Below are 14,009 nucleotides of genomic sequence, written 5' to 3' on the forward strand. Positions count from 1 at the left end.
ATTTAGATACAATAATATGAAATATAAGACTACAAGTCATAAGTACAAACTAAACTTAATATCAAATACTATTGTTGTAAATGTTATGGATGAAAGTTTTTTAATACAAAATTTTATTTTTAGGTTATTTGCTAATATTTTGAATATAGTTGAACTTAACGAACATGAATTATTTGATAAGCATAAAGTTGATTATACAATTATTTATACTTTTATAACTAATAATTTTTTTTATTATAGATATAATTAGAGACGTCATTGATAAAAAAAATGTTAAGTGTCAAGAATCTTGTGAAATGACAATCTACTTAATAAGTTAATTATTCTTTAACACATTGAATGACGGTATATTGAATTAAGAACGTTCTCTATTAGCACAAATAATTAATTAAACTTAAATTTTGATAAAAGATTGAGTATTAAAAGAAAAAAAAAACTATATTTATCGATTCTGTTATACTTATTTAAAATAACAAGTTTAATTTTTTATTTTAAATTTATAATTATATTTTAATTACATTTTTCGTGCATCGGCTTTAACACTAATTTCTTACATTATAATTTAATTCTCTAAAAGTTTCTACAGCTTCGACATTGTCAGTCTCTCTCTCTCTCTCTCTCTCATATTTGGACTACAACCTTATTAGTAATGATGTTTTGAAAAAAAAAAAAAAAAGAACTTGTGAAAGTTGTAACACCACGATGAAAATATATATATATGTGCAAATATGAAAATTTGGGGAAGAAAGGCAAATTGGAAGAGGGCTCTTGTGGGTTTCTTCTCTCTTAAATTTCAGCTCTCTTCCATCAATTTCCCAAGCAAGATTAAGCATCAATAATTCATAAGAAGGCAAGTTCTTTGATTCTCTTTCTTTTTTCTTGCAAGATCTCTTTTTCCCTCTTATATTTTGAGCCAATAGTCTTCCTCTTATGTTTATCTTTAAGAGGTTAAGATATTTGATGACTTTCTAAGGTTAGGGGTCTTGGAGCTCTTGTAGAAGAGACAAAAGTAGCTTTTATGTATTCGGACCATTTTATGGAAAGGAGACTAACTTTCAAGCCCAAAAGCTTTAGCCCTAAAAAATGGTTCAAACTTGATTTCTATGCTTCCAAATCTTTAAAGAATTGTTTCTAAGACAAACTGTGGTTTGACTTACCCCATGATTTCTAAGGAATGGTGGTCATTTGTTAGAAGTAGGGCATGGCAAGTTTTGGCCCTTTGCAAGCTTTGTTTTTTTGTTTTCTCTTTTGGCTCATGAAGCTTGTAAACAAGTCGACTTTACCTAACCCTAAGTGACCCTTTAGCCAAAGATTTTGAGAATATGATTCAAGTCACCTCCTGATTATAATATTATCAAGGTGCAATGTCATTAAAGCCTAAGAGAGCTAGAAATGAATTGTTGGCCACATTAAGGAATGGAATCATAAATGGTCCTAATGAAGTTGAACTATGTATCAATTTAGCTAGATTTATATGTGATGTGTATGTGCACCATAAGCATGGGACTATGTTAGCATACGCATTTAAATAGATGTTATGCGTGATCTATGAGTACAGTTGGTATTTATGCACATGAATTGTTGTATAGGAGCATTTAATTATGCATTGCATAAGAATTATATTTTTCTTCATGAGTTAATGTGCGCAACGGATTATTCCGCGAGGTTTAGCTATGAGCCATGGCTTGCACCCGTTTGGTGACGACCACAGGCAAGATTACTCTCTCTTAGTGACTACCAAAGGTTGAGCTAGACTTTGTTCCTGAGATAGTTATGTTTATAGTTGCTTTGGTTGCAGGTACTCAGCCTTCGGCCAATACGTATTTATTTATTGTATTTAATTATGACACAATATACATGAATAGTTATGCATGGGTGAGTGAGTGGTTGTAGCTAGTGCCTTCCAATATGTTGATCAACACTCACCACCTAGTTTTCCCTTTATCCATGAATTCCCCTATTATGTTTCAAAGTTTATGTTTGTTGAGCCTTGCGGCGCTTACTTGTACTCCTCAGCATTCTAGGTAAAGGCAAATGGATAGCTGCCAAGGAGTCTAGCGGAGCAAAGATTAGTTATACGTTGTTGGGGGTGTCCTCAAAACCTAAAAGATTAGGGGTTCTTTTTGTGAAGTCCTTGTATACATTTTTCTTTTGAAAGGCCATACGTAATAGGTAAGTAAGGGACAAGAACTTTTGTTATGATGTTATTCATATCCCCCCTGTATGTTCTGGGGCTTTTGATGGATGATAAAAGAATATTATTCTGAGCTTGTTCCTTGGTTCTATATAGGTAAGTGAATAAATGTAAAATGTTAATCATCTCTATTAATGTCTGCCTTCGAGATGGCTCGGGGTGGGGTGTTACATTTTTTATAATCACATTTGTAGTGAAAAACATGTAAGAACATTATGGACAAAGCTTGAAACCTTATATGCTTCAAAAAGCGGTAACAATAAGTTCTTCTTGTTGAAAAAGATGATACAATTGAAATACAAATAAGGAAATTTAGTGGCCAATCATGTGAATGAATTTCAAGGGGTTATAAATCAACTATCTGATATGAGTGTCAAGTTTGATGATGAAGTTTTGGGACTTTAGTTGCTTGCTACACTACCAGATTCTTGGGAGACCTTTAGGGTTTCACTTACAAATTCTTCCCCCAATGGTGTTGTGTCCATGGAGTTAGTGAAGGATGGTGTTCTTAACGAGGAGATGAGAAGAAGATCTCAAGGCTCGTTAACACAATCTAAAGTCTTGTTCATTGAAAAGAGAGGGAGAGACAAGCATAAAGGTAAGAATGGAAGAGATAAAAGCTGAAACAAGTCCAGATCTAAATACAAGAATGTTGAGTGTCATCATTGTGGTAAGAAGGGCCATATTAAGAGGCATTGTTACCAATAGAGAAGAAAGAACAAGGCAAGTAATGAGAAGCAAGATAAGAAAGATCATAACAATAACAATCATGTTAACGCTACAACCACTAATGATGTTCTTATTGTTCATGATGATGATATGATCACTTTTACTAGTTATGAGACTAATTAGGTGATAGACAGTGGTGCTTCGCTTCATGTGACATCACAGAAGGACTTTTTTACATCTTATACTTCTGGTGAATTTGAGACATTGAAGATGGGTAATGAAGGGTTGGCTCGAATAGTTGGCATTGGCAATGTTTGCTTAGAAACAAGTAATGGAACAAGATTGATGCTCAGGGATGTTAGACATGCTCTAGACATGTGTTCAAATTTGATTTCAGTCGATAAGCTTGATGATGAAAGGTATTGTAATACCTTTAGTGATTGGAAAATGGAAGCTCATTAAAGGTTCCCTCATTGTGGCTCGAGGAAACAAATACTCTAATTTATATATGATGCAAGTATCTATATCTAAGGGAGCAATAAAAGTGGTAGAAAATGAAAATTCATTTGAACTATGGCACATAAGGCTTAGTCATACGAGTGAAAATGGCTTAATTGTTTGACAAGAAAGAAGTTGCTTCTTGAAACTACAACTAGAACGTTGAAGAGATGTGTTCATTGTTTGGTAGGAAAATAGAATAGAGCTTCATTTCATAATCATCCTCCCTTGAGAAAAGCTAATGTTCTTGAGTTAATGCATTCTGATGTTTGTGGTCCTTTAAAGGTAAGATCACTTGGTAGTGCACTTTATTTTTGTAACATTCATTGGCGATCATTCAAGGAAAGTGTGGGTCTATACTTTGAAAATGAAAGACCAAGTTTTTGATGTGTTTAAGTAATTTCATGCCTTAGTTGAAGACAAATAGGGAAGGAATTGAACTGTATTATAAGTGATAATGATGGTGAATACAAAGGCCAATTTGAAGAATAATATTGACAATAAGGTATCAGACACACGAAAAATCCACCTAAGACACCTCAGTTGAATGGCTTGGCTGAAAGAATAAATAGAACATTAGTTGAGAGGGTCAGATGTCTACTTGCAGAAGCAAAGCTACCCAAAACCATTTGGGTTGAAGCTTTATCCACAATGGTACATGTAATTAACCTATCGCCTAGTGTCTTTTTATAGGGTAATGTTTCAGACAAATTTTGGTTTGGTAAGGATATCACTTATAATCACTTGAGTGTTTTTGGTTGTAAGTTTTTGTGCATATTCCCAAGGAAGAGAGGTCTAAGTTAGATGCTAAAACTCGACAATGCATTTTTCTTAGCTAAAGATGTGTGGAATGGATTTTTTCACAGGAAGTTGAGTATGTTAGGGAGATTTCTCAAGTTAGACGTGTTGCATGTCGTTGTTATCTATATATGCCAATGCTCGTATGTCTTTCATGCATTTAGTAAACTGTATCATGCCATCACTTAGATGTTTTATCATCTAATCTGGGTTATACCCCTGGACACTACAAGAAAACCTGCGTTTAGAGACGGATTTTTGAGACGGATTTTTTTGTCTCAAATTAGAGACGGATTTAGAGACTAAATCATTTTGAGACGGATTTTTTTCGTCTCAAATTAGAGACGGATTTTGAGACGGAAAAAAATCCATCTCAAAATAGAGACGGATTTAGAGACGGAAATAAATCTATCTCAAATTTGAGACGGATTTTGAGATGGGAAAAATCCGTCTTAAATAGTTAAGACGGATTTTGAGACGGATTTATTTCAGTCTCTAATTACAGACGGATTTTTTTCCGTCTGTAAATCCGTTTGTAATTTGAGACGGAAATAAATATGGAAATAAATCCGTCTCAAAATCCGTCTCAAATTTGAGACGGATTTTGAGACGGATTTATTTTGTCTCAAATTTGAGACGATAAAAATCCGTCCCAAAAATCGCCTCAAATTTGAGACGAATTTTGAGACGGATTTATTTCCGTCTCAAAATCCGTCTCTAATTGGAAATTAAATATAATTATTTAATTTAAAGTCTATTGAAAGTTTATTTAAATATATAAATAATAAAATAAAAAAATTAATGAAAAGTATATTAGAAAATGTAAACTAAATATAAAATTTTATAAAACATATAAAACACACATTTTATATTATTAATTAGTAATATTAATAATATAAATACTACATTTTAATATTATAAAACCCTATAAATAAAATATATACTAAACATACACTACATTTTAAATTTGAAGGACGTACAATGAGGATTAAATTAAAAGTTAATCAATCTACAACTTAAGATGATTAAATAATTAAAAAAATTTAAATCAATTCAAAAAAATATGAAATAATAAAATTATAGATATGCAATAATAAATATATAAATATTAATTTTCTTAAAGGAATCAACAAAAAAAAAAATAGTGCTACCTATGCGACTCGTGTCACATTTAGTAGATGTTCAACTAACATTTATTCATATCTATTATATTCATCTCATGAATATAGGCATTTGACTCATTATGCTTTAAGATTAATATTTTATGCTAATTAAAAGAAATAGTCTATGTGTCAATTTATAATCGATTTATCATATTTTTTTTATGAGAAATCTAAGGATTGTTTATTTATTAAAGGATGTATGATAGGTTAAAGACATATTCAATTTAACTCCTAAAGATTTCGACAATGCCATTCACAGTAAGATTATGTACACCTTTAGTACAAGAATTTAGACTTATTCTGATAAACTAATTTGTCACAATAGGTATGAAAATTCTAACAACATACTTATTGTGACAAAATGACACTACAATAAAATAACAGTTTAGACACAGATTTTTTAGATGAAATTTTTTGAGACAAATTTAAAGATGGAAGAGACGAGAGAAAATCCTAATCTAAATAATAATAATAATAATAATAATAATAATAATAATAATAATATCTATATTAAAAAATAGATATATATATATATACATATATCTATATTAAAAATATATATATAAGACAGGAAGACCAAGTTGAATCCGAAAATGTTTTCAGTGTGAAAGTGAACTCGATGTACAAGTAGAAGTAGGTATGTCTTTCAGTTTCATCAGCATATTTTTTTTAATATATATTCATGATATATATATATATACACATATATGTGAGATTTGGTTGTTTAGGCAGAAGTTTAAACATAGGTATACAGAAATCCGATCATTGGATTTTGTTGATTTCTTGGTATATTTGTCGATGGGGGTAAGGGTGCCGAGTGCTTGCCTCTGATCGTAAAAAATGGTCGGCTACGGTGGCCGATGACAACTGACAGTGCAAACTCTTTCTTTAGAAGTTTGCGGGCTTATGTATGATTTATTTAATTATTTTATCCTTTTTATTTTGGTGAGTATGTTGGTAGAAGAATGATTGGTGTTGAAACTCAAAATACGAGCGTTTTTATAGAAATAATAGCTCTTGCAACACACTATGAAATTTACGTCGTAATTTAGATACTAACTCAAAATTAGATTCTTAGTTCATTCTAAAAGTAAAATAATTTATTATTGAACTATTATAAAGTATATTGACTAATTTGAAAACTATTCATTCAATAAGTGCACACTATGTTTAATATATTCATTCAATAATCAACTTAATTAGGATTTGAAAAATAAAATTGATATTTTTTTTATATATTTTGAATCTATATTAAGTACATATAAATTAAACTTCATTAAACAATTTGAGTCCCTAATATTATTTTTCTTATTTTTTTTATTTGTTATGTATTAAATTATTTTTTTGATATTTTTATTTAATATTTGTTTAAATACCAAAAAATATAAAAATGAAAAGTTAATTTTAGATTTATAATATATCAAACTTATTTATTAGAATTATTAGATTTATAATATAATTATAATTTTAAATAAATATTAATTTGATGCAATAATATTATTTTTCATAATTTAAATATTTTTATCCTCTATTATAATTTTAAATTATATTATTTTTATTAATTAAATAATAATTGGTTATATTTTAATAAATTATATTTTTATTTAATATTACATATTAAAAAATAATTAATATTAATTATTATTTTTAATTTTAATTTTATTTTTAAATTTTAATATTAAATTTTAAATATATTTCCCTCCTCCCCAAAAACCCTTCTCTTCCCCCCTTTCTTTCGCTCCCGAAAAACCTAAATTAATCGGCGCCTCTCTCTGGTTCTCCCTCATCTCTGGATCTCTCGCCCTCACCTCTCGCAGCTCTCCCTCGTCCCCGATCTCGCGGCTCGCCCTAGCCCTAGCTCTCGCCCTCGCTCTAGCTCTCGCAACTCGCCCTCGCCCTCGCCCTCCTCCTAGTCCTCGATCTAGCGGCTCGCCACGGCCCTAGCTCTCGCCCTCGCTCTAGCTCTCGCATCTCTCCCTCGCCCTCGCTCACTAGCTCGCCCTTGCCCTCCTCCTCGTCCTCGATCTCGCGGCTCACCCTAGCCCTAGCGCTCGCGCCTCGCTGTGTCTCTCTCACTCGCCCTCGCCCTCGCCCTCGCTTGCTCACTCTCAGTCGCTCTCGTCCTCGCTCGCATCTCAGTCGCTCCCGCCCTCGCCCTCGCTCGCTAGCATCTCAGTCGCTCTCGCCCTCATTCCCAAGCTACTGAAGTCGTAACCATCACCAGCCCGCCCCCATTCTCTCCATCGACACTGTTAAAACCTCCACCAGCTACTTCAGTCGAGGCGACCACTGTCATTTCGGAGAGGCTCTTCCAAATCTCTATTCTAAAGTTCTACCAAAGGCAGAAAATCAGTAAATCCAAGGTCAGAGCAAGTGAGTAATTCTTTTCTCTTTTCTTTTACTTAATTGAATTTTACCAATCTCGCCGATTTCATGCATTGATGGATTTTTTATTTTTATGATTTGAAACCCATGTGATTATTGCGGGTTCTTACACTGTGATGTCTCTGCATTTAATTTTTATGTGCGTCTGATTGATTTTGTTGCCAAAAAATGAGGTGTTGAACTTCCATTTGCTGGGTTTGGTGTGTAGATGTGGTGATTTGAGACATGTCTGTGCTTTGATTTTTTTGGTAAACAAAGGTATTTCTAAGGCTTTTCTTTTTATTTTAATTTTGAAACAACAAAAAACAAATACATAAAAAATCTCAACCAAGTGGCCTCAGTAATCAAATTGCACATCTTGCTGCTCATGCCAGATCTTCTCCTATTTTTGGCATCTCCCAACTTCCCTCTGACATTTAGATTCCTTGTAGAGCAGATGTTCAATTTTGCTTAGATACAGGATAGCTAGTTTTATGTTTTCCTCTGGCCTTGTTCTTCCTTACTGCAGCAAAAAAAGAAACAAGTGGGACCTTTATTTTTGTATGCTTGAAAGAAAATTCTGGAATTGAAGCATTTGACAATTCTATTATGATTGTTATTAATACAATTGCATAATTTTGTTTTTTGTTCTTGGAAGTTGCATAATATTGGTATCACTGTATAAGTCTTGAAGCCTTGATTTAGACCAACCATACTTGATTTTGATGGCTAAATTGGTTGAGTTCTAACTCTAAAATTAAAAATTTGATTATAATTTAATTGCATCGAGATCATATAAAAATTATATAGAACTTGTATTTAATTAGTCATAATATGATATATTATGATCTTGCATTTTCAATTGTTATTTGTGCGAATGATCTATCATTATGAACATGTTGGTAATTATCTGTAAGATGAATTTTGTTGTGATTTTAAACAATCTTATAGGGGGTATAGTCCGGTTAGAGGGGAGACTCTGCTAGATTTTAAAAGGAAATTATATTAAATAAAGAATATAATTAATTAATTAATTTTCAGCAATTTAGTTAAATTTGTTAGAAATTAGCCTTAGGTTCCCATTCGGTGACCTCCTCGATGGAGCGAGGAGGTCACTGAATTGTCCAGTTGGACAGTCTGAAAATTTGATGTCATGTTGTGTGCCCGATGGATACGCATTAATTTACTCATGCATGATACGAAAATTCGGTAGCATCTCATGTTGTTCTCCAGTTGCATATAGGAATATGTTCTGATTTATGCGATTGACTCAAATTGAGTGTAACTCGTATGGATCAGCACATAATCCTTATCGTGCATTTGGAGAATTGCGTTGGGATGCTGCCGAAATTTCGTATCGTGAGTAAATGCGTCCGCTAGTGGTCATATCACGACTTATTTCCAGATGGGATAGGTCCCAACCTTCAAATTTTAAGGAGTTATAAGGAGTGGTTCAGTGGATAAAGATTAAAAAAAAACTCAGATAAAAAAACTTTTATAATTGTCTTTGTACATATATGGCTATGGGAATATTATATATATTAGTCATAGGGGTTGAGAGTTTTGATGTGCGCTAAGAATTGATGTGAATCTATTGCAGATCATGGACGTACGTGAGCAGCGAGCATGGATGTATAATAGAGTGGCACCTAATCATCGAGGGATAACAAATGAGTTCATATGCGGAGTTGAGAGCTTCATACATTATGTATGTGCTCGACCACAGTTCACACGGGACGATGAGACCTTAAGGTGTCCGTGTGTTAAGTGTCAATGTAGAAAATTTCTAAGTGTGGATGATGTGAAGTTGCATCTTTATCAGAAGGGATTCATGGCCCATTACTATTACTGGACATGCCATGGGGAAGATGAGCCTCCCATGGAATCCCAGGTCCGAACGAATGCTGGTGCATATAATGAAGCACAAGGGGTTTACGAGGATAATCCAAATCCATATGATGCAATGGTGATGGATGGTGCAGGTCCTTCTGTTAGGGCACATACGTTGGAAAACGAAGAAGAAGAGCCCAATGTAGATGCGCAAGACTTCTATGAAATGTTGGATAATGCAAGAACACCAATATATGATGGTTGCACTACTCACACCGAACTTTCTACAGCGATGAGGATGCTTAGTATTAAGGCTGATTTCAACTTACCTGAGCAATGCTATAATGCTTGGGTGCAACTAATAAATGAGTTGATGCCCGAAGGCAACCGGATGCCCAACGACTTTTACAAGACAAAGAAGATGGTTTCTAAGCTGGGCCTTGGGTTCCAAAAGATTGATTGTTGTGTTAATATGTGTATGCTTTATTTTAAATATGATACAAATGCAACCGAGTGCAAGTTTTGTCATGCCCCACGATATACAAGCCGCAAGGTAGGTCCTGGGAGGCTAAAGGATGTTCCAATTAAACGGATGTGGTATTTACCTATAACACCTAGGCTCCAGAGGCTTTACGTGTCGAAGACAACAACTGGGGAGATGAGATGGCACTATGAAAACCCACGGGAGCCTGGTGTGTTATCCCACCCATCTGATGGAGAAGCATGGAAGCACTTCGATAATGTGCATCCTGATTTTGCTTGTGAACCACGCAATATCAGGCTTGGGCTATGTGCTGATGGCTTCACACCGTATGGTCAATTTGGGAAAACCTATTCATGTTGGCCTGTGATTGTCACTCCTTATAATCTTCCTCCATGGATGTGCATGCGACAAGAGTATTTGTTTCTTACAATAATCATCCCTGGTCCTCACAATCCGAAATCCAAAATAGATGTGTTCCTACAACCTCTCATAGATGAGTTGAAAATGTTATGGGATATTGGCGTGCCGACATATGATATTTCACTAAAACAAAACTTTCAAATAAGGGTTGCACTGATGTGGACTATTAATGACTTCCCAGCCTATGGTATGCTATCAGGTTGGATGACTGCAGGCAAGTTAGCATGCCCGTATTGCATGGAGAATTCAAAAGCATTCACGCTGAAGCATGGTCGAAAGACATCCTTTTTTGATTGTCATCGAATGTTTTTACCCATGAATCACCCATTTCGAAGGAACCGAGATGTTTTTGTTAAGAATAAGATTGAGAAGGGTGGGCCCCCACCATGATTGAGCGGTGATGGAATATGGGGTCGAGTTTGGGCATTGCCAGAAATAACTGAAACAGGTCCAATTCGCACGCAAGGCTACGGGGTAGACCACAATTGGACAAGGAAAAGTATTTTTTGGGAGTTGCCATATTGGAAAACAAATCTCATTCGCCATAATTTGGATGTAATGCATATTGAAAAGAACGTATTTGATAATGTTTTTAACACCGTGATGGATGTGAAGGGCAAAACAAAGGACAACATTAAGGCTAGGATGGACATAAAAGAGTATTGTCGACGTAGAGAACTTTAAACATGGCTCCAATATTTATATTTATAGGGATTAACACAAAAGAGTGCAAAAAGTTTTGAAAGTATAAAATAGCAGTTTGTTTAAAATAAATTAAATATGTTAAAAGTAATAAGATTGATTAGGAGGGTTTTTACAAGTGTGTACAGCTTATGTGGATATTGAACTCTTAGTTCGTTGCTTTATTATGCTAATATCAATTGCTATATTTTACACCCATCTCTAGATGAAAAAGTAGCAAATAGGAGTAGAGCTACATTGTTATGGTGCAGAATTAAGTTTCCTGAAGCTAGTTTTTGAACATAATTAAACCAGATTGCATATGACTATTGAAATTACATGAAGACGAGGATAAGCTCTGTATTGACTTCTTGTAAGTTTTTAAATATACAGACTCAATACCCAGCATTTTTATCTTCATGTAACTTCAAATCCACTACTTTGGTTTGTTTTTTGTTTTGTGATTATAATGTTTTCCTTTTCACGTCCTTGCTGTGGATTGCTTATTACTAGTGTGGATTGCTCATTACTAGTGAAACTACATAGACTGGAGAGATTGTAGGAGTATGGATTAGGATAGATTAATTTATTTTTTTATTTTGTTTAAATTTTGCTTTGCTTTACATTACAGAAGAGGTGGTATTGGGAGAGTGAATTGGAAAATCAATTAAGGATAAATTTTGAAAAGACAGCCTCTGATCGTTTGACTAACCTTTTGTTCCGTGTGAGGAGGGATTTGACAAAAAAACCATCTTGGATGTGTCCTGTTGTATTTGAAGCACTCAAGGAGTATTGGAATACTCCAGAATTTAAGAGCAAATCAGAAAAGGCAAAGAAAAATCGGTCCTCAGATATTGGTGGTAGTAAGCACACTTGTGGTTCCATCCCTATGTCTGAACATAAGAAGCGACTGGTAATTTTTAAACTTTTTTATTATTTTCATTTTACTTAATTAGTTAAGTATGGTTGCATTAACATTTTATTTTTTGCCTTTGCAGTCTAAGCTATTAGGTCGTCCACCTACGCAGGCCGAGTTATTCATTGCAACACATCAAAGAAAAGATAATTCAGGATTTGTTGACAGCAGGTCCGAGGAAACTTATGTAAGTATATAACAATACTTGTGTTTTATTATACTTAATTGACCTTTTGATAGTACAACTTATACCATTATATATATACTTGAAGGCTGACTTTCAGATGCGACAAGCATCATCACAATCATCAGCAGTTAGCCCGACAGAAGATAGTGACGCTGCTGGACAGCCCTTGCAGGTAGCCTTAGATGAGACATCATTATGGTTGGAGGTTGTAGGCGGGAAAAAGAAGGGTCGTGTGTATGGCATGGGATCTGAAGCACATGTCATCCCTGGTTCTTATCATGTGTTGTCGCCACCGCCACCGCCTCCACAATCATCAATTTCACTCGCTGACCAAATTCAACAAGCTGTTAGCTGCGCTATTAACACAGCTATAGAACCATTTAATCATCGTTTGTCAGCTATAGAAGAAAGGTTTCATAACCCTTCTTCATCGTCGCCGCCCTCGGATCATTAGGAGGATCTATCATTGCCATGGATATATATTACATTGTATTATTTTTAATGTTCATGGACGATGTGTTTGACTAATATTGTATGAATTTCTTGTATGAATTTAATATTATATGGATTTAATATTGTGTATATCAAGTTTATATATTTATGCATGATATATATTTTGTATATCAGGTTTATATTGTGTATATCAGGTTTATATATTTATGCATGATTTATATTTTGTATATCAGGTTTTTTTATTTTTTTGTAGGAATAATAATTATTTTTTAATTAAATTTAGAATTTGAGATGGATTTAGAGACGGAGAAGAATCCGTCTCAAATCATCGCCCAATCAGCCTCAAATTCTGTCTCTAAATCCGTCTCTAATTCCGTCTCGAAATCCGTCTCTAATTCCGTCTCTAAAAGAGATAGAATCCGTCTCCAAATCCGTCTTTAATTCCGTCTCAAACAGAGACGAAAAATTTCCGTCTCAAAATCCGTCTCTATAACCGTCTCTAAATCCGTCTGAAATTTACCGACGGAGTTTTGCGACGGTCTAAATCCGTCTCTAATCCGTCTCAAATTCGTCTCTAAATCCGTCTCTAATATAGATAGAATCCATCTCCAAATCCATCTTTAATTCCGTCTCAAACAGAGACGGAACATTTCCGTCTCAAAATCTGTCTCTATAACCGTCTCTAAATCCATCTCAAATGGAGACGAAAAATTTCCGTCTCAAAATCCGTCTTAAATCCGTCTGAAATTTACCGACGGGAGTTTTTGCGACGGTCAAAATCCGTCTCTAAATCCGTCTCAAACTAGAATTCCGTCTCTAAATCCGTCTCAAATTGACTGTTTTCTTGTAGTGGGAACATTCAACGTTCTAGCCAGGGACTGCTGCGAGGGCGAGGATGTGGCTAGTTGAGGGCCAATGGTGTTTAATATGATAGTCATTGTATCATTTTGGAGGCGTTAGTATTTACTTTGGTATATGTATGAACGGTTGTAAGATAATGTAGTTATCATTTGGTAGTTTTGTAACCCGTATTTCGATGTGGGAACACTTTGTATGAAACTCGTGGTAGGCCACGATATTTTGATGTTAATTAATCCGTTGCATTATACTATGTTTCGTTTAGTTTAAGATTATCGATCTTGTTAGTTAAATTGGCAAGACTGGGGTTCTCGGGATTTTTATCTGCATGTGAAGATTGTTCTTGAAATCACCGTGCGTGATGAACTTGGAAGAAAAAAAGATTCCCGAGAATTGTCTTATAGTGACGTGCCCTTATAAGGCGGGGTGTTACAGTACTTGACGAACAAGAGTAGATAAAGCAACCGACCCCACGGTGGGCCCCAAATGATGAT

At 34.3% G+C, this 14,009-nt stretch overlaps 1 protein-coding gene across 1 annotated transcript; it reads left to right on the plus strand.

Moving 5' to 3' along the window:
• Positions 1-11,858: 11,858 nt before the first annotated feature.
• Positions 11,859-12,658, plus strand: LOC127808184 (uncharacterized). Its single transcript, XM_052346598.1, has 3 exons — positions 11,859-12,014; positions 12,100-12,204; positions 12,290-12,658. Exons 1-3 carry the CDS (start codon positions 11,859-11,861, stop codon positions 12,656-12,658), a joined length of 630 nt encoding a protein of 209 aa, XP_052202558.1.
• The last annotated feature ends 1,351 nt before the right edge of the window (positions 12,659-14,009 follow it).

This window comes from Diospyros lotus, chromosome 1 (genome assembly GCF_014633365.1).
Source record: "Diospyros lotus cultivar Yz01 chromosome 1, ASM1463336v1, whole genome shotgun sequence".
Classification (NCBI taxonomy): Eukaryota; Viridiplantae; Streptophyta; class Magnoliopsida; order Ericales; family Ebenaceae; genus Diospyros; species Diospyros lotus.

What these genes read in the sequence shown, in the direction of transcription:
- LOC127808184 (XM_052346598.1), top strand. Translation starts at nt 11,859, where the DNA reads ATGTGTCCTGTTGTATTTGAAGCACTCAAGGAGTATTGGAATACTCCA. An exon ending in CTGAACATAAGAAGCGACTG is followed by an intron (nt 12,015 to 12,099) that starts GTAATTTTTAAA and finishes TTGCCTTTGCAG; the next exon opens with TCTAAGCTATTAGGTCGTCC. An exon ending in GCAGGTCCGAGGAAACTTAT is followed by an intron (nt 12,205 to 12,289) that starts GTAAGTATATAA and finishes ATATACTTGAAG; the next exon opens with GCTGACTTTCAGATGCGACA.